Source organism: Felis catus, chromosome D1 (genome assembly GCF_018350175.1).
Source record: "Felis catus isolate Fca126 chromosome D1, F.catus_Fca126_mat1.0, whole genome shotgun sequence".
In the NCBI taxonomy this organism is placed as follows: domain Eukaryota; kingdom Metazoa; phylum Chordata; class Mammalia; order Carnivora; family Felidae; genus Felis; species Felis catus.
In genome coordinates, this window is record NC_058377.1 from 38751802 (window position 1) to 38773585 (window position 21784).

General features: G+C 40.1%; 1 protein-coding gene across 1 annotated transcript in view; it reads left to right on the forward strand.

Annotated features, from left to right (window-relative positions):
* The window catches only part of SESN3 (sestrin 3), a 73672-nt gene that overhangs the window by 43533 nt on the left and 8355 nt on the right, over positions 1–21784 (forward strand). Inside the window, exons 2-9 of the mRNA XM_023239322.2 lie at positions 1107–1172; positions 4006–4203; positions 5655–5837; positions 9714–9950; positions 10442–10616; positions 16395–16513; positions 17342–17532; positions 20312–20456. Coding sequence (XP_023095090.1) covers positions 1107–1172; positions 4006–4203; positions 5655–5837; positions 9714–9950; positions 10442–10616; positions 16395–16513; positions 17342–17532; positions 20312–20456 — 1314 coding nt within the window. The remainder of the gene's footprint in view (positions 1–1106; positions 1173–4005; positions 4204–5654; positions 5838–9713; positions 9951–10441; positions 10617–16394; positions 16514–17341; positions 17533–20311; positions 20457–21784) is intronic.

Below are 21784 nucleotides of genomic sequence, written 5' to 3' on the forward strand. Positions count from 1 at the left end.
TTCAGTTACATCACCCAGAGCTTGTCTCAAGTGCACTCCTTAATCCCCATCACCTGTTTCACCCATCCCCCTCCCCCACTCCCCTCTGGCAACCATTGGTTTGTCCTCTGCAGTTAAGAGTGTTTCTTGTTTTGTCTCTCTCTTATTTTTCCCCCTTGTATGTTTGTTTTGTTTCTTAAATTCCACATATGAGTGAAATCTTATGCTATTTGTCTTTCTCTGATTTATTTATACTCTCTAGGTACATTCATGTTGTTGCAAATGGCAAGACTTCGTTCTTTTTCAATTTTTTTTTAATGTTTATTCATTTTTTGAAAGACAGAGAGAGACAGAGCACAAGCAGGGGTGGGGCAGAGAGAGAGGGAGGCACAGAATCCGAAGCAGGCTCCAGGCTCTGAGCTGTCAGCACAGAGCCCGATGTGGGGCTCAAACTCACTAACCGCGAGATCATGACCTGAGCCGAAGTCGGACACTCAACCGACTGAGCCACCCTGGTGCCCCAAGACTTCGTTCTTTTTTTTTGGGGGGGGGGACAGAGAGAGACAGAGCATGAACGGGGGAGGGGCAGAGAGAGAGAGACACAGAATCGGAAACAGGCTCCAGGCTCTGAGCCATCAGCCCAGAGCCCGACGCGGGGCTCGAACTCCCCGACCGCGAGATCGTGACCTGGCTGAAGTCGGACGCTTAACCGACTGCGCCACCCAGGCGCCCAAGACTTCGTTCTTTTTTATGGCTGAATGATATTCCACTGTGTGTATGTATACATATATATACATACACACAGTAAAATATCTCACTTCTTTTTTGTCCATCCATCAATGGATGGACACTGGGGCTGCTTCCATATCTTGGCTATTGTAAGTAATGGTGCTATAAACATAGGGATGCGTGCATCCCTTTGAATTAGTGTTCTTGTATTCTCTGGGTAAATACCCAGTAGTGCGATTGCTGGATTTTCTGGGATCTGAGATTTAAACTTTATTTTGATTTTATATAATTCTATTTATTTATTCAATTTGGTTGAGTACCTCAGCAATAAATCTGTACCAATTTAACTTTCCTTAGAAAGTCATCATTAATACATAAAACTTTTCTTTTAAAAACAGGATAAAAGAATCAGAGTGTCTCAACCCTTGACAAGAGGACCAAGTGCCTTTATTCCAGAGAAGGAAGTAAGTTTATCTGTGTTAAAATACATTAAGTGTGACTCACAAAAAAGCAACTTCATTATATCAAAGAATATTTCCATTTTTTAAAATATTTCTTTAAGTTTATTTATTTTGCGGGGAGGGGAGGGGCAGATAGAGAGAATCCTAAGCAGGCTCCACACTGTCAGCACAGAGCCCGACATGAGGCTCGATCTCACTAACTGTGAGATCATGACCTGAGCCAAGATTAAGAGGTGGACGCTCAACCGAATGAGTCACCCAGGCTCCCCTCTCCATTTTTAATATGGAAGTAAACCTGTGTTTTGCTCTTGTTTCTTATTTATATGTCAGAGAACCACAGAGATATTTCTTTTTGAATGTCACTTACAAGTTTATGTGTATAAGAATCTGCCTTTTTATTTTAGAGTTAGTTGTCCTTTGCGGTTAGAAAAATTAAATTTCACCCTATTTGATTTCAAATATAACTTTTCTGAACAAAGCTGCTAACAGTAATGAAGTTTTTTTTTTTAATTAAGTTTAATATTAACTTGAAGGTTTTTGGGTTTTTAAATAGCCACCATTTCATGGTGAGTATAGGCTATATAAATGTTAAGAAAATAAATATTTTGAAATGAAAATATGAGTTTCCCAACTAAACCTATTAAACAAAACATGCTGTTACATCATTAGCAATTACTCTTTTGTTTTGGTTCTAAGTCTCCGGGCGGAATGTCAATATAATCTGTATAATCTGTACCTTTGGTGAAGGTGGGGAGTCAAGATGGTAAATGCAAGAAAGAGAGGTTGTAAAACATAATGCAAAGGAAATTATAACCAATAGAAGATTTGTGCCTGTTTTGTGGATATACATCTCTATGAAAGATCATAGCAATGTGCAGGACTTCCTAGATTCCTAGGTGCCTCTCAGATAGAAACTTGAGCTAAGAAAAGTTTAAGAACCCCTGATTGAGGAGTTTTTCTCTGCTTGAAGGAGTTATTAACTTACTGAATATGATTGTATATGCTGATTGACTATTTACTGCAGAGACATTCATCTTAGAGCATCAGCGTCATTCCTATACTGCTCTTAAAGTAGTCAAAAAAGATTGTTTACAGAGCAGCTCTTATCTGCGGGGCATTTTCTGAACAGAAGGGAAGAATAGAATTTGAAGAATGTCTACCAGGTCATGGCCAGTGTCAGTTTTTCTTCATCTTCATTTTGCTTTTTTAGTGACCTTACCGTTTGAATGGAAAGGTTAAAGGAAAGTTAACAGTAATGTTTGGAGAACTCGGCATCTCTAGCTGATCTTGGTAGTGACCAGTCATTAGAAAGACAGCTGTGCCGATGCCCATTTTCCTCAGACAGGGTAGGGGCCGCTCTTGGCGGATTGATTGCCTCATATACATAAAGACTTCCAGAAACAGCTATGTTCACGCTGTGTATCTGAAGGTCATCTGGTTTGCAGAAGCCACCACTGTTTTCAGGACCTCTTGCATCTACTAATGTCTTCCGCATCAGTTAAACAAAAGAAACTGCTGGGGAAAACAAAACCAAACCAACAAATCTCTTTTTAATGACACGTGGTTGACCCAGATCTTACTGCTGTTCACATCACTTGGTCCCTGTAGTTGACAAAATGTGGGGAAATGGGCAAATGAAAGTGTATGTGGCTTTTTAACTAGCTGAACTGAAATTGCTTTTTTACACCATTGTAATTAACATTTCCTCACAGTTCACACTTTTCAAACATTGTATTTCCTTTGGGATTACATTTTCCTCAGTCATTAGTGCCTTTGTGTAATTTGTACTTATTTTTTCAGAAGAGACTGTGAAGCCAGCCCTAAAGAGTAAACAGAGTTTCTGATAGCAGTATGGGTCTTTAGAAAGACCATTAGCCTGGACTTCAGAAAATCTGGATTCTAGACCAGGCTGTGCTGTTAACTCGATGCATGAGCTCGAATTGCATTCTGAATCTAAAGTGGGGAAAACATTCTTAAGTCTGGAATTCTAATTCTAAAGTATCAGTAAGTAATGAACCAATCAGAGAAATATTCATCTCATGTCCATTGATTCCCACAGAGCCAGCTCTCTTCTACAAGGTGCTGATAAGCTCTTAGCACCTTCAGAGCCAATTCTTGGTGTGATGCCCAAGCTGTCATTGTGTATAAAGCTATATGGACTCATCTATTCTTGAGAAAGCTCTTTTGATTCCCTGGGATGGAGGACGTCCATTTTAATAACTAACCTTGTTTGTAGTCATTAATAACAATAGGCTGAAAATAGGAATGACCATATTCTAGTGTCCTTACTAATTTTTCCAATGAACACTTTCTACAGATTATCATATTTTCCTTTGTCCCTAAAAGAACTTCAGAAAGCTTTTTATTTAATGTTGAACGAAAACAAGCAAAAGATCAGACCGAAAATATTTGCCTTAAGATTATGTGATTAAGTATCTTCGTGGGCCGTTGCGATAAAATTGTAAATACATGAACCAAACGCCACTGCTTTCGCCCCACCACGAATTGGTGTAATAACGGCCAGGCAAGTGGGCCCTGAAAATTTTGCCTTATGTGCCTGGTGCAGCAGATGGAAGCTTCTTTTCTCCAGACTCGTAGCTGTGTGTATAGTGTTTGATAACTCGACATTTGTTGTCTAATAAATGGTGGTCCCAGAGCCAAGAAAGAGTGGTGCTTTTTTTTTTTTTTATTTCTGTTTCTAGCCTGAGCAACTGCGTAATTTCAGTGTCTGTTCATACGAAAAGAACATTCATTTGCTTCGATGGTGGCATAATTTCGGTCAACGAAAGATACGTTAGTTCTCGGCAATCATTTTGTGCGTTTCTTGACTGTTTAGGTTGTCCAAGCAAACACAGTGGATGAACGTACTAACTTTCTCGTGGAAGAATACTCTACATCCGGTCGCCTGGACAACATCACACAGGTCATGAGTTTGCACGCTCAGTACCTGGAGTCTTTCCTGCGGAGCCAGTTCTACATGCTGCGCATGGACGGCCCCCTTCCTCTGCCGCACCGGCACTACATCGCAATAATGGTGCGCTGGGTTCCCCGTCTCCTGATTCGCGGGACGTCGTCCTCGCGCGCTCCTTCTCCGCCCTTCTAGTGTGTGTGTGTTCGTGTGTGTAGAGCTGCGTATCATTTTGTAGAACTAAGAATTGAAGAAGCCCGTGGCTTTTCGGACACTGTCTCTTGGATACACTTTGACTGCTTTCAAATTCCTTAAGGCACTGAATATTTCTCATTTAAGTGTGTCAGTCTCTTCTCTTGTTAATGATGCGTCTAGGGTCCAAAGCGATAGCCCTAATATCCCACAAGTTTGGGGTTTGCTACTGGCACCTTGTTTTTATTATGAATATGAAACAGGTTGGTTGTGACCTCTTGTTTGGCCGTTTAATACGTGAAGTGCATCACTAATTTGGCCAAAGAAGAGGAAAGTATCAGCACCAGTGGAGACTCTGGATGAGAGAATTCTTAAATGGATGATAACACTGCCAAGTATCGTACTTGGTACAAACTAGTTAATGTTTCGCTGGGGGTGGGGAGAGAATTATAAATCGGGATGGTAGGCAGCAGGAGCGAGAAGGATAGAAAGAAACAGTGTTACAGTTGGACTGTTAGTGGAGAAAAAGAGGAGGGACATGGCCCAAGTGCCATGTGTTGAGAGTGTAGAACAGCTGGGGAGTTAGCAGGCTAGTTTAACGTGATGATCCTGTTTATGCACTCCCTGCGGTTTTAAACAAGAGAAAGGCAGCGTTCTGTGTTCTGTCGACTGATGAACACGCCCGAGACTGTAATTCCCGCTTACAGTGTTGACGACAGTCAGGCCGAAGGCAGACTTAGAACGATCACAAACTAAGAGATAAACAAGATACAGAAAACAGAACGAGCAAACAGTGCTATTTCGCTGAGAGGCAGTCCTGGGGAAGAGAGCCGTGAAAAGTCTGCTTTGCATGGATTTCCCAGGTTGGCGGTTTTGACTGCATAGGAAGGAACGGTGTCCTCCGGCTTTAGTCTTATCTCAGTAGGGCTGATGTGCACAGATAATTCTGAAATCAGAGTTATCTTGCCGGGGTAAGAGAGACGGCCAAATTAGCCTGCCTTCTTGAGTGGGGAGAATACAAGTTAGTGAGCTTTTACTGTGTCTCAGGTGGAATGTAGTTTATATCACTTACCATAATGAAACGGACATGTATTTTCTTGACACAGCTGGAAAAGTGGATTCTAGGTTGATCTGTGCCAGCTTCTGGGTGAGGAAGGAATTGCCTTCATGTGACAAGTGTTTGCTTATACAGATACCAGCCACGTGTATTGAGTCAGGAATCTATGGCAGTATTGTGATAGAAGTTTTAGAAGGCAGAGGAATCTGTGAGAAAAGAATTTACTGGTGTTAAAATTATTAAATGCCAAATAAATGATTTGTTTAGAAATAGTAGACTAAGACTTTTACCATGATGGTTCTGTCACCGAACTCTTTTTGTGTTTTAGGCTGCAGCTAGACATCAGTGTTCTTACTTAATAAACATGCATGTGGATGAATTTTTAAAGACAGGAGGGATTGCAGAGTGGTTGAATGGCTTGGAATACGTACCACAAAGACTGAAGAATCTTAATGAAATAAATAAGCTGCTAGCACACCGACCCTGGCTCATCACGAAAGAGCACATTCAGGTACCAAGTGCTGGGTTGTCAGAAGGTTTACTAATGATTCTAACTAAGAGCTTTTTTGTTTTGGGTTCTTTTGTTTGTTTGGTTTTGGGTTTTTTTTGTTTTTGTTTTTGCTTAAGACTTAGTTTTAAATACTTGCATATTAGAAATTTAAACATAGTATATCAGCATGTAGAAGAGATAAACGTAGAAAGTCTGTAATTTAGGTGCAGATGAATATGCCTCCTTAGGTAATCAGTAATTAGCTCTATGGGTACTTTAGTGAGTGGCGAAGAGAAAAGTTGATTTCTGTTTTCAGGCAGGAGGTGGAACAAAGAAAATAAACTGGCAGTTTAGGATACCTGGGTTCTCACGTGTTTGTGACCTTTAGTGAATTCACTTCTGTGGGCCTCAGTTCCCCCATCTGTAAAATGAGGGGCCTGGATTAAATGAGTTCTAAACCCTTTTCTGGTTCTTAACATTTCATAATTTTGAGATTTGCAAGATACAGTTTTGCAAATACAAAGTGATTTGCCAAGTGGTGTGAACACTGAAATGCTCCGTGGACCCGCCAGCTTAGAGGAGAAACAGAGTTGCAATTGACTAGAGCACTTGGTAGCAGAAAGGAGCTTCAGTGAGGCCATTATGCAATATCCCGGCACTGTGCTTGGCATTTGGTAACTATTCAGTATCTAGCAGCTGTCATCGAAATTACTATCAGAGAAGTCTTAGGTATTTAAAATCTCTGCTTCTAATGTATATAAATGTTCTTGGTTTTTTTGATACTCTTATTAGACTACATTTTTGTTAATTATTTCCCCAGTTAAGCCAAGCGGAGCTTCGGTTATTCTTTATACTCGTAGCTTTTGAATATCTGTCTGGGAACACGTGAAAACATAATGCTGTCCTGAAGTTTATGTTCTGATTTGATAACGTGTAACTTAGATAGAAGTAATCATTATTTTTATGTCATATGTTAATAACTTGGTGCCCTGTGGTTTGGTGGGTCTAAAAAGGGAGACCCTGCCCTTACCCATGCTTGGAATCTAGGGGAAGAAAGAAAGAGAGGTAATGACGATGATCACCGCACCGTAGTGTATGAAGGTATGAATAAAAAGAATGGGACCAGGAAGTTGCATGAAAGAGGTAACATTTGAGACAGGTCTTGAAGAGTAAGTGGGAATTTTCAGGTAGCAGAAGGTATTCCAGACAGACAATGGAAACATTTTATGTTGGGAAAGTAGCCAATAGCTTTGGGTGACTGAATCAAGGGCAGGTTATGTGAGGTGGGGGTAAGAGATGGGAAGAATTGAGAGCATGTTGTTATGACACGGCAGATACTGTACTAAAGAATTTATGTCCTATCCTTAGAAAGCTGTGTTCTCCAGAGTCATGTTATGTCACCTCAGGGGTACACAAGGCAGTTCTTCAAAATGTTAGCAAATCGTGTATATGCACGCATGTGTGCGCATGTATTCTCTCCTTAATCAGTTCCTCTATTTGTATATTTTACAATATTAGTAGTACAGTATATTTTTATAACTATATAAAATGTACTTTATGAGTATTTTTTTTTAGTATGTCTTAATTTATACGTAAATGTACGTGCTCTCAGGGGTTGGGCCCCTCCAACTGGCACTGTCAGAAGTATATGTGATCAGAAAATGTTGATCCTAGGGAATCCCTAGGATAAAGAATGAAGAACCATTAAAGGTTCTTGAGCTGAGTTGTAATATGAGTGTATGTGGTGGTGCAGAAGACAAATCACAAATGGTACAGGCTAGACACAGGGGAGCCAGTCATAAAGCCATTGCTGCAGTCCACTTGAGAGATGACTTTTTTTAAGCCCTGGAGAGATAAAGAGGAGCGATCAGACTGTATGTAAGCAGTCTGCATGAGAAAAAGCAGGGCTTGCTGGCTCATAGAGTGTGAGGGTGGAGGGGGTGGGTGAGACAGGAGAATCAGTAAGGTTTCTACCTTCCTGACCGGGCAAGAGGCAGTGCCATGGGCGGGACGGCATACACGCAGCCCGGAGAATGGAAGATTGTGACATCCGTTTAGTGATGTCCAGTTACCGAAGGAAACACAGGTCTGTGACTCAAGATAAAGGGTAGATTAGAAATAAAATCAGACAGTTATTTACAGATAAACTAAGATCAAGTTGAATGAATGGCCGATCCTTCCGGGGAGATACTGCACAAGGAAAGGAGATCATGGGTAGAAGAGAGCATTTCAGAAGCAAGCAGGAGAAGAAGGGGGCTGGGAGGGAGATGGGGAGACAGGCATCGCAGGGTAGACAGGGTGCAAAACAAATTAGTGGGAGTGCTGAAGGCAAGGGAGGTTAATTTCAAGGGAGGAAGTAAGGAAAGCATAAAATCTACAGAGATCAAATAGGACACGTGCTAAAAAAGAAATAGATCTGCCCTGTTGGAGGTCATATGTGCCCTTAGTGAAAGTAGCTGCTGGAGCTTGCTTCAAAAAGCAGGCTCTAATGAACTAAAGATACAGAAATGAATGTGAGATGCGAATTTCGAGGTGATGAGTGTTGGCTGTCTGTCCTCTCAGGTTTAATACTCTTGGAGAAGACTGACAAAGGCATTGTAAATTCTACCAATCCTTTTGGAAGTCTCTTTGGCAGCATTAGCAAAAGTCTTCACATCATAATTGCCCTAAAAGTCCTATTGGGAGTTGTTTCTAGAATATGAACACAGCTGTAGCATGAAGATGCTATTTATAATAACAGGTACACAAAAAAATAGAAGCAATTGGAGGATCTGACAGGGTATTCGAAGATGGAGAAGTAGTTCCATATTTCCACTGCCATGCGATAGATGGCCCACGCTTAACGTTAAGTAAGACCGTGGAGCCTCGTGAAAATTGAACATGTCAAAATGTGAGGCCCCCCAAAATAGAGGTATCCTCTGATGACATAATTATGCTTACTAAAATAAAATAAAATACATAAAAACTATATTAGGATGGTAGGTTGTGATTAATTTTTCCTTTTTCCTGAGCTTTTGGTAATATATTAAATTTCATTGTGTGTGAGTGTGTGTGTGAGTGAGCGTGTGTGTGTGAGTGTGTGTGCGTGTGGTTAATGGAGAGTAAAGCAAAAGAGGTTTTGGTGGGGGGTTGGCTGTGAAGTGAGCAAAATTAAATAAAAGTTTAGGTTCGTGGGGAGCAGCAGGACACAGACATGTACCCCAAGCAAGAGAGCAAGAACACTGATGGGAAAGAATCCCCAGTGGATTGCCAGATGGAATTGGCTCTCGGAGAAAATGGGGATGGAAGCATCACTGTTTTTAATGGCTTCACTTGTGATTCCATCATTCAGCTGGAGGATGAAGTAAAATAACATACGAAACAGTGCTCTGAAACTTTTGAAGTTCTTATTCAAAGGTGAGGTATGGTTTCTATCATCTGCCATAGGCTCTTTCTCCATCAGGAAAGATATCTAAAAGACGACTAACAAAGTTGCCTTACTGAATTGGGTTTTTTTGTGTGACTTTTAAGGGAAGAGTCTTTACCTAAAAACCTTAAAATGAATGGTTTTGCAAGATCATCTCTAAAGTCCCTTCTAGCTTCCGTGTTCTTTGATTCTCTGAAATATCTTATGAAAACCACATAACATGTAAAAGTGCTTTGGAGGCAGAAGTTCCATTGAGCGTATAAGGGATTTAGAAGAATCTGCCACAGAATTCTATTGTTAGGTTTGACAGTTTAATGCAGTATTGTTTGGCCAAAGCCATATCTTTATTATGTGAAACATTTTCAAAAGGGAGTTTTATGTTTGATTACTATAAATGGGCATAAAACTGGCGGATTTTTCATGCTTTCCAAAATTGCTTTGTAGCATTCTGTGATTTTCATTTTTACTCTGATTTGCTTTTCTCGTTTCAGAAACTTGTCAAAACTGGAGAAAATAATTGGTCTCTGCCCGAACTGGTACATGCTGTGGTCCTGCTGGCACATTATCATGCTTTGGCAAGCTTTGTTTTTGGTAGTGGCATCAATCCAGAGAGAGATCCAGAAATCTCCAACGGATTCAGGCTAATATCAGTCAACAATTTCTGTGTTTGCGATCTCGCTAATGACAACAGCATAGAGAACGCATCCCTTACAGGCAGCAACTTCGGGGTCAGTTTTCTGAACTTTGTTTTTCTTTACTATTTTGCCTTTAAATTTCCCAATGTTAAAAATGTCTAGAAAGAAATCATGGTCGGACTCTACAGGATATCATATACTTGAAATATTTTTGTACAGTTTTTCTTACTGTAAAAATGCAACCTGTACACGAAGTTCTGAATTGTCTTAAGAGGCTTTTAAAGCAAATAGATATTATTACAAATCATAAGGCTGCCTCATTTTTTAAAATAAACTATAATATATGCCAAATGCTAGAATTCTAGATTAAATATATCTATACTTATCAATTTTCTGTGTTTGCAACTGAAGCAGAAACATCATACTTCTGAAAATGTCTGAAATCTGTCATTTGATTCCCTTTGGAGTTAAAACCCACCTAAACTGTGCCCGTGCCACTGTACATAGTAAGGTGACATTGGGAGACAGAGACATGTACTAGAATAATTCTTAATAACACCCAACATGATCTTTCCTGGCTCCAGATTGTAGATTCTCTAAGCGAGCTAGAGGCCTTAATGGAAAGAATGAAAAGGCTTCATGAAGAAAGGGAAGATGAAGAGGCATCTCAGGAAGAAATGACCACTCGCTTTGAGAAGGAGAAGAAAGAAAGTCTTTTTGTGGTCTCTGGAGATACTTTTCATTCATTTCCTCATTCAGGTGTGCTTCTGCCCAAGCCCCCACTGTCTTTGCCCTTGACCTCCTGTATCCCTGACAGACCACCTTCGGTATTTTTCATATAGACATGTAGAAGTGACTCTGCGACCACCATGTTCCTCTTATGTAGGCCTCCTCCTCCACCTGGCCCGAATGCTGGTGCTCTCCCGTTAGGTTCGTGCGTCTTTCAATGCACCCCAGGTCCAGCTGACAGGAACTTGCAGCTTCGCAGGACGCGCTCTGTCCTGCAGAAAATGTTATTCAAAGCAGAACAGTTGCTTAGAAAGTTAAGAGATACCTGATTCATTCTACTTTTGTGATGTTTTCAAGTGATAAGTGAAATCCTGTTTCAATAGATAACATTCTTATAATACATCTCTGCCTTTTTTGTGTGCGCGTGGGGAGCATGTGGGAGGATTGTTCTCGCACTGTTACTTTTCCACATTAGTTCTAAAATTACATTGTACTTGCGTTTGCAAGATTTCTTTGGAGAAATCTTCAGAATTTAATAAAAATGTATTATTTAGGTCATTTTCTTGTATGGGATTTGGAGGAATTCATTCTCTTTTAAAAGGAGGAATTCATTCTGTATTAAAAGCTAGGCTTCTTTGCTCTAGTCTTAAAAATGTACTTTTTTTTTCCTAATACTCTCAGAGACATTGAATTAGGAGACTTTTCAGTTGTGACTAAAAAAGATGTTGAATACCACATAGTAAATGTTATTAAAATAGCATCGACTCGGTAGAAAGCCGAAACCCTTCAAAGTCATCAATCTACATCACATTTTAAAAATAGAGTTCCATTGATTTAAAAAATTTTTAGTCTTAAGCCCAGTCTCATAAATTCCAAGGGTAACTGATTTGGCCATAACTTGTTTGTTAAACATAACTTGCTTGTTAAACATAGCACTGACCAGTAGTTCTCAGAAGTTTTGCCAGAAAGAACAAAAACCCCTTTTATCATCTCCCCTGACGATCTTTTTTATGATAGATTTTATCCACCAAATTGAGTATATTAAGTTCTAGTTTCTCAGAGCTTCTAAGCGGCAGGAAATCCCAAGTAAAGAAACATGGTGTTTTAGGTATTAGCTTAATATCCATTCTACAAACATGCCTTGAGTTCCCTAGATGGTCTTGGCACTGTAGTGGGAGCTAAGGCTTTCAGGCTAAATAGGACACAACTCCTACCCTTTGGGAGCTCCCAGTGCTGATGGGAGAGAAACAATTTCAATATGTAGCAGAATGTGAACAGTATAGGAGCCTAGAAGAGGGCCCTGAATCCACTGTTGGTGGGAGAGGAACGTGCACAGAAGGGGCCCTACAAGACTTCCTCCAGCCATTTGGCTCTAAGAGACTTGAGTGCAAGGGGGTTGGTGGCAAACAGTCAACTGAGCCAAGGCATGATGGTCAGGAAACAGGATGCCGGGCACAGGAACAAGTGGTTCCGTGTTAGGGCAGAGGTGATGATGTAGGTAATGTCATCACATAAGCTGGGTAGGTAAACAGAGGCCTTATCGTGATGACCTTTCTAACCTTCAGCAGCATGCAGTCTGCCATATTTGGGACATTTTGAGCTAAGAGGTCTGGAGATGTCTAGTACACTGCCTCTCAGACTTTCACTGCGTGTGAGTCCCTGGGGGAATCTTGTTGAAATGCCCATTTTGATTCAGTCAGTCTGGGCTAGGACCTGAGAGGCCACATTTCTAAAATTCCCCCAAGTCCTGTCAGTGCTGCCAGTCTGCAAAACACACCTGAGTAGGAAGGGGCTGGCAGATAGTCTGAGGGTCAGGAAAGGGTTTGATTTGTGTGTTTGTTTTTTTAAATTTTTTAAGTTTATTTATTTTGATAGAGCATGTGCGTGCACACAAGTAGGGGAGAGGTAGAGAATCCCAAGCAGGCTCCCACTGTCAGCACAGAGCCTAAGGCAGGGCTTGAACCCACAAACCATGAGATCATGACCTGAGCAGAAATCAAGAGTCAGATGCTTAACCGACTGAGCCACCCTGGTGCCCCCAGGAGAGGGTTTTAAACTCAGGATGAAATTTTGGAAGTTATAGGCATGTAATTGGGAGTTAAAATCAAAAGAGTTATTTATAAAAACCATCCAGAGAGAATACATGGGACAGAGGAAAATTATAAGCTTAGGGTGAACCTTCTAGGTAAACCAATATTTTAAAATGTAAACATTTTTATTAAGGTTAGTAATATCTATTTGCTTTCAGACATTAACTTTTTTTAAAATTTTTTAACGTTTATTTATTATTGAGAGACAGGGAGATACAGAGCGTGAGCAGAGGAGGGGTAGAGAGAGGGGAGCCACAGAATCTGAAGTAGGCTCCAGGCTCTGAGCTGTCAGCACAGAGCCCGATGCAGGGCTCGAACTCACAAACTGTGAGATCATGACCTGAGCCGAAGTCGGTTGCCTAGCCAACTGAGCCACCCACGGGCCCCCAGACATTAACTTTTAAGAGCTTCTCTAACATCACTAGAGCTTGAAGGATAAAAATATTTTATTTCTTTTAGTCGGTTTTGTTTTTAATATTGAAAATACATTCTGGACCCCAGGCTCTGCCTTCTTGGACCCTTGAGCAGGGACTTCTGCCTTCTACAGTGAATTTTTGCTAGCAAGTCTTAAATCCTAGCCAGAAATTATGTTCTAGTTTTGACAAGAGAGGCTGTATCATTTGTAAATCATTCAGGGAAAGAAATCATTTTGTTGTTTACTCTTAACCATTCCCAATACCACATTTGCTAGTCCCACAAAGGTAACAGCAAAAGGACTCTGTACAATGGCTTACGGAGTCATTTTTATAACCTTAACCATGTTGTAAAATGGAAATAGAAATTTATATTTTTTCTGTAATGAATTTCTTGGTTTGACCAGTGTGATAAAGCATTCCAGATTCCATGTGGAGATTCTAAGAATAGCTTTTCAAGCCTTTTGAAGAAAATGTTTAAAATGTTCTACAGAGGTGGTATTCTATAGCTTGGTAACCGAGTTAACTAGCTTTTATTCTTTTTTTGTTTCTCAAGTTAGAAAGCCATCCCACTACCGTAATAGAGTGTTTTCTGTGTTCTGTTAGGGGCAGATGAATCCAGCCTGTGTGCAACATGCTATTTCCTTTGAGTCTAGACTGAAATATTTGTTTTAGATAGAGTTAAAATTGGAGTTTTAGATTTGTTGATCAGAGTACTAATTTTAACTTCTCAAAATAAATTTAGAGAAAAAGCATGTGTAGTTTGAGAGACCTTTGTACATTTCTTTCCGTGGATGAAATCGGCAAACAGGTTTTGATTGACTCTTAATTTTATTTATTTTTTTAAATTTTTTATTGTTTTAAGTTTATTTATTTTGAGAGTGAGAGTGAGAGAGAAAGAGAGAGAGCAAGTAGGGGAAGGGCAGAGAGGGAGAGACGCAGAGAGAGAGAGAGAGAGAGAGAGAGAGAACTCCAAGCGGGCTTCGCACTGTCAATGCAGAGCCTGATGCAGGGCTTGAACCCACGAACCGTGAGATCATGACCTGAGCTGAAGTCAAGAGTCAGATGCTTAACTGACTGAGCCACCCTGGCACCCTAACTCCTAATTTTAAAATGAATAAAGGGATATTATTCGTAGGATAAATTCTATCTTATTTGTTTAGTTACTCATTGTTTATTTAAAAACGTTGAAAGGCATAAGACAACTTTGAAAATGCATATGAGCAAAACAAAAACTAGCATCACCATCAAATGAACCAGTTGTGTAATGGTCAACTCTGGTATCGGTATTTGCCAAATGAAACCCAACTGGTTGTGCAGTGTGGGTGGAAGGATCACGTCAGGAGAGAAACTGTTTTACACACTTTAGTTATCACTCACTGTTCTTGGTTTGATTTTACTTCACCACCCACAAAACTTCTCGTTTTCCTAGCACTGCAGTGATCGCTGCAAATTTTTAATTTTTTGCCTCGTTTCTATTGATTAGTCTGTGATGGACTGAATTAAGGAAAGCCTAACGTCAATCGTAAATGTTAAGAGATAAAGGATCGAAAATGCCATTTTCAAAGTGTTTCCATTTACCCGAAGAGAGTTGTGCAAGAGGAGGAGACAGTGCAGTGGTTGTGGGTTGGGCGAGGGATAAGTCTGAGATTTTGTTTTAGAAAACGGAAAGTCACTTGGAAGCTTCAGATCAGATTACGTAGTCCAGGGTTTCCAAGTTTTCCACATCCTCCTAAATGAATCCGCATGGTATTTCTTACTGACAGTGGTGTAACTGACACTTAGTTTACTTTTTTCTTAAGGAGGTACTTCTTTTTGCATTAATGAAACAAACAAACAAACAAAATAGATACTAAGTACATAGCATAGTACCTTGTATATAGTAAGCCCTCAACAAATGCCAGTCTCTTCTCATTTGGTATAATAAAGAAGTTAGGTAAGAATTTTAATATTTCCAAAGTTGGGTAGCCCGGATGCTTGATCTCTCCTGACATTATCAAGCACCCATTAGGCCATGGCAGTGACCTAAGGAAAGGTTAAACCTTGTAAGGAAAGAATAATTATTGCTAGGATTTTCACAAAAGAACAGAGATTAAAGATAATGACGGCAGTACTAATTGACCACATCTTCTGGATGCATTACTATAATTGCCCTTGTTTATTTAAGCTTCCCAAGACTGTCTGGTTAAGAATTAGTTTTTTTGTGCCATCAAATTGTTTTAGGAGCTATTTAATATTTGTTGATTAGTTACTTATTAAGTATTAGATTTATTTGATACTGATTAAAATAACTTAATAAGAAAACATTGGTCTTTGCATGGAAGGAGTATTTTTTCTCTTATTTTGAAAAGAGCATGTTCCCTTTCTAGAGTAGAAGGTAGTAAATCAAGGTAGCTCATTCCCTTTCAGTGGTTGAAATTGGAAAAAAGTATGAAGACAGACTAACCTAAAAAAAAAGTGAGTTAGAAGAGAATTGTTTTTACACCAAATTAACATGCACTGAGCATTTAAAATTTTTCAGTGGTGGGCTCCTGGGTAGCACTCGGCTGGTTGGGCATCTAACTCTTGACTTCGGCTCAGGTCATGATCTCCTGGTTTGTGAGTTCGAGCCCCACATCAGGCTCCAGGCTCATGGTGTGGAGCTTGCTTGGGATTCTCTCTTGCTTCTCCTCTTTCTCTCTCTCTCTGTCTCAAAATAAATAAACTTTAAAAAATGAAATTAAATTTTTCAGTGGTAAATTTTTACTCTTATCAAGTACGCAGAAGCCAGCTGTCTTAAAGATTCTTGTAGTCTATCTTCCTGAATGCCACGTTTATAATATTTTAATCACAATCTCATCAACACATTGTTTACTTCCTATGATGCATGCAAGCTTTTTTTTTATCTCCGCATGCACAGGAAAGCACACATACATTAGGTGTAAAACTCAGTGAATTTTCCCAAACTGAATCTTCCTATTTTAGCACCCAAGTCAACTAAGAATTGTAACAGTGGTACCCAAAAAGGCCACTTTCCTCCCTGCTGAGTTCCCTTCCCAGGCCCTCTCCGTAAATGCCGGCTGGTGAGCTAATCATGAACTACACTGCACTAATTTTTACCACGCACACATCCAGATGAAACACCATCAAATTTTAACAAAATCTACCTTAACTTTAAGCTCCACTGAGCTTAAGCAAATAAGCCGTAAAGTCAATATTGTCACTTCAGAAATCCGTGGAAAAGCTAAAAGGTGGAGGGAAATGGAACAGTTGCATTGATCTGTATACAGTTTCCTTTATACTAGAATGTTCATTGTTGCCCTTAGATTTTGAAGATGACATGATTATAACATCTGATGTCTCCCGATACATTGAAGACCCTGGTTTTGGGTATGAGGACTTTGCCAGACGAGGAGAAGAGCATTTGCCAACATTCCGAGCTCAGGTAGAGGATGCCTTTCGTTCAGAGGAACTAGAGAATAAAAACTGTCCTCTAACTGTGAAATGTTGAAATGTAAATCCATTGACTTCTAAAGAAATTAATGGTCATTTTGATAGAGTCTGTAAATCCTTTTACGTAACCTTGTTTTTAGCCTAGTCTAATTTGATCTCCCAGTAGACAGCTTATTATCTTATTATTTCTATGTTTCCCCCTCTAAGAAAGCAAAAGGAATCTGTCTTGTTCAGTTACTTGCATTATTACATGGTAATTGTATAATGTTCATACCATTTTTTTTTTTTTTCTTGGAGAGGAGCAGGGAGGAAATCAAGCGATTAAAGTTCCATTTATAATAAAATGGCATTTGGTAATAAGATCACCCACCGGTAGCTCTGGGCTCAAGCACCGCCCTACTCCCACCCCTACAAAACGGAGCCACCATAGCGATATGGCTCCTAACGAGAGTGTAAGTTTGAATTAAGACAGACTCCTTGGCACTTGTGCACGTGATCTGCTGATTGTGTCACTGAGCAGCTTTGGTCACGTAGGAATATTCCAGCATTCTGGAAGGTGTTCTTCCAGATAAGGGTGTCGTTTGCATCCTACCTGACTACAGGAAGTGGCCAGAGTTCATCCCAACATGTCAAACCGTGGTCCCCACTGAGGAGGCTCTCTCATCTACAGACCGATGTGAAAGGTTCTTCGTAGAGCTATCAACTTAGAATTAGAGTTGAAATACGTTCACGTACTTGCTTCAGTAATTATATTTAATAAAAATAGACCGTGTAAATGGAGAGTGACCATTTTGCAACTGGATACAACTTCTCCTTTTAGGACTATACCTGGGAAAATCATGGGTTCTCCCTGGTGAACAGACTTTATTCTGACATTGGACACCTTCTTGATGAGAAGTTTCGCATGGTCTACAATCTCACCTATAACACTATGGCCACCCACGAGGACGTTGACACCACCATGCTGCGCAGAGCTTTATTCAACTATGTTCACTGTATGTTTGGAATCAGGTATGTTCGTTGTCAAGACAGTTTGGAACATTTCTAAATGAAAATTCTGGCCTGAGCCTCGCTTCTGTCTTCTTCAACGCTATATAGTACTAGGGAGAGAATATTACCTGTGGACTTCTGATTTTTAAAAATTCCTTCCATTTTAGAGAAGAACGTTTTTCTTCGTTTAACTGTGGGGAATCTTAGCATGTACCTGTAAATACAATAATAAGAATTTATTGAGGAAGGAAAAAAAGCAGTAATCATCGGGGGATAGGATCGGCTCAGACTCATTTTAAGAATCCTTCCTGTAAGAATCAGGGAGTTAAAAAACCATCTATTATGTCCCTTTAGCTCACTGTCATAAATGTTGGTTTGTTTGTTTATTTTTAAAAGAATAGTCATTAGGGTCTAAATAAAAGGATAGATTGTGTCCTCATAAAGATCACAGGAGAACACTGAAATGAAACCATCAGTCAATATAAATTAATGGCCTCTAACTTTAGAAGATTGGCATTGAGAGAACAGTGAGTACATGAGCGAATGAGACTGAATGGTCTAATCAGGGAAGCTTTTTTGGGAGAATGTGCCTTTTTGAGCTGGGTTTTGAAGGCGTTTATGGAGACAGATTTGCAAAAAGAGAAGATTCGCCGTCATGAATACATTCAACTGGACTCTACTGTATCCTTTCTGATACAGTATCAGAAAACCTTTATGGAATGGAATTAGAATGCCACTTGTTGAGCAAAGTATCTTCTGTAGTTTTAATTTACAGAAAATTTCCTGAAACATCTAAGAGTAAAGCATTCCACCGAGAAGACACTATTGTGATGGTAAATAATAACTGTGCTCTTTGCTCATTTACCAGTCCAGACAATAAATTATCACAGAACCATCACATTTTGAAACACACGCATTATATCTACCTAATTAAGAAAAATAAATACTAACAATTTAATTCAATTATGATAAATTGTATTCAAGACACTAAATAACATGGTGATTATATTTACCTGTTGGATACTACCCAAAAAAGCTCAGATAAAAATCTTTGAGTACTTATGTTTAACTGAGCATAGTTTGGGGTTAAAAATGAACTGAAAACATAGAAGAGAAATCCCACAACCTCCTACTACTGCCTTTACCCTCCCGTCTGCCTCTGTGTCCCTTTACTCTGCTGTCTCCTCCCTCGTATTATGGATGAACTGTCCCCCTGTGCACTTGGGCACAAAATCTCATCTCCTCTCATTTAGGATCCCTATTCTAGGATAAAGGAGATGTGGTATATACATACAATGGAATATTACTCAGCCATAAAAAATAATCAGATCTTGCCATTTGTGACAACAGGGATAGACTTAGAGGGTATGATGCTAAGTGAAATAAGAGACAAATACCATATGATTTCACTTATATGTGGAATCTAGAAAACAAAGCAAAGAAACAGAAATGGACAGTTAAAGAGAACAAACTGATGGTGGGAGGGGGGCGGGTGTGTGTGTGTGTGTGTATGTGTGTGTGTGTGTGGAGGGAAGGCCAGAATTGGTGAAGGGAATCAAGAGGTAAAACTTAAAGTTATAAAATAAGTAAGTCATGATGATGTAATGTTCAGCGCAAGGAATCCAGTCAGTAAGATTGTAATAACTTTGTATGGTGGCAGATGGTAACTACCTTTGCGGTGAGCATTTTGTAAAATACATTAATGTTGAATCACTGTGTCATACACCTATAACCAATACAGTTGGTTGTCAACTGTAATTAAAACTAAAACTTCGGGGTGCCTGGGTGGCTCAGACAGTTGAGCGTCTGACTTCAGCTCAGGTCATGATCTCGCGGTTCGTGGGTTCAAGCCATACGTTGGGCTCTATGCTGACAGCTCGGAGCCTGGAGCCTGCTTCAGATTCTGTGTCTCCCTCTCTCTCTGCTCCCCCGCTCACACTCTGTCTCTCTCTCTCTCTCTCTCTCTCTCAGAAACAAATAAACATTAAAACAAAAAAAAAAAAAGTAAAAATTCTTCCTTCTCTCTCCTGCAAAATCAACTTTACCCTGTTTATTGGATCGTTCCCGTTAGTATGTAAACAATGCTGTTCCTTCTCTGATCTTTAAAAACAAAATCCTTTCTTCATCCTACTTTTCCTTCTGGCTGCTGCATCCTTTTCCTGCTCCCAGGCGCCGCACATCTGTCACCATCTTCTATCCCCCATTCCCCGTTGAATGCACTAAGGTACTACACCAGAGAAACCACTTTTGGAGAGGTTCCCGGTGATCTCTGGACGGCTGCTCCCAGTGCTCGGTGCTCAGCTCCTATCTGATCCGATCAGCCAGCGGCATCTGACACAGTGGATTAACTCCCTCCGCCTTGGAACCCCGGCTCCTGCCTTGGGGCTTTACATGTGCCCTGTTCCTCCTAGCCTTTGCTCAGATGTCAGCCACCCTACCTAAAATCAGCAGCTCCTCCTACCACAGGCTCCAATTTCCTTTTCTCTCTGAAGCGGTTAGCACCACCTGACATATTATGTGCTTGTCTTTTTTTTTTTCCCCTCTTTTCTCTCCAACAGGATTTCAGTTCCATGAGATCAAGGATTTTTTTGTTCAGTCTGTTCATCAGTGTATCACCAGTACCTAGAAGAGGACACGCAAAGCGCACGGCACATAATAGGCACTCAGTGAATATCTGTTAGAACAGTTAGTTGATGAGCTGTTGGCATTTAACCGCTAGACCATAAACCTCTCTTGAGGCAAGTCGAGAAACCGGAAGTTTGATTTTGTCGTTATAAAACTGTTGTCCTCCTGCTCGTAGGTATGATGACTACGATTACGGAGAAGTTAATCAACTACTTGAACGAAGCCTGAAGGTTTACATTAAGACAGTGACCTGCTATCCTGAGAGAACTACCAAGCGCATGTATGATAGTTACTGGCGTCAGTTCAAGCACTCAGAAAAGGTGCGTTGCATGACTGCACGTTCTGTGTGCCTGAGACACGTGTCCACTATCATTAGGAAGGACTGTGAAAAATTGCACGTGAAAGTGTTAATAAATCAGCGCCATTGAAGAAGAGGAAGCGGCGTCATCTGGCTGTCCCTTGAACAATGTTTTCAAATTCAGGTTTACTGAAGATTAACTAAATTTTTGTTGTGTGTTTTGTCCGGTGTGGTAAGTACGGCAAAAGCGTAGAATCAGCCGTCGCAAGACTGGATCTGAATATTGGTATTTTTGAAGTCCATTTAGGAAAATGTCTACCAGTCCAGCGACTAACAAAAATCAACCCTACTGAGATGTGTTAGGTGTGGTTGTGCCGTGCCCAGAAGGTATATCCATTTAGAGATGAACTAGCCATTAGAGTTAACCTATTTGTATGATAGTCTCTCATTCCAATTTGGTAATTTTGTATTTTGACAATATAATGCAGGACCTTTGAGCCAAATATATATACCCTTATGTAAGAATATTTCTTTCGGGGCGCCTGGGTGGCTCAGTCAGTTAAGTGTCCGACTTCAGCTCAGGTCATGATCTCGCGGTTTACAAGTTCGAGCCCCACGTTAGACTCTCTGTGCTGACAGCTCAGAGCCTGGAACCTGCTTCAGATTCTGTGTCTCCCTCTCTCTCTGCCCCTCCCATGCTCGTGCTCTGTCCTTCAATAATAAATGTTTAAAAAAATAAAAAAAAAGAATATTTCTTTGGATGAAATACATAGGAATCATTATGTAAGATCTAATAAATGTTAAGGGTCTTTACCAACGTTGTAGTAGAAGAACTGGCCTTAAATCCTAGATCGTTTTGACCTGTAAGTCCAAGAATCTTCCATTTACACCGCAGGTTCCCAGCTTTTGAGGGTAAGAAAATCCATTTAGGGTCCCAATATTCACTAATTAACTCTGTGGCCTTGACAGAAAATGTTATGGCCTCCATACCTGACGGATTTTATGAAGTCTTTGGGCCAGTCACACATACGATAAATAACCCATTTTGCTGCCTGCATCTTTTCTTGACAGATCTTTATGCCCTATTTATATGTTTGCATTACTTTACTGGGTTGTATCTAGAAATTCCCTTTATTCGTCAAGAGACTATCCCTAACCCGTAGAACATTATCAAAATAAATGCAATCTCAAAACACATTTCTTTGTAGTCTATTTTGAAAAATACATTGGTATTAATTTTAATCTACCAGCTAATGTGTGTCTCCCCCAACACTTAGGGGCTCGTATCAGAAAGACTCCAGGGAAGGTACACATACCTAACAAGGACCAGACAGTGATTGCAAACTGCTG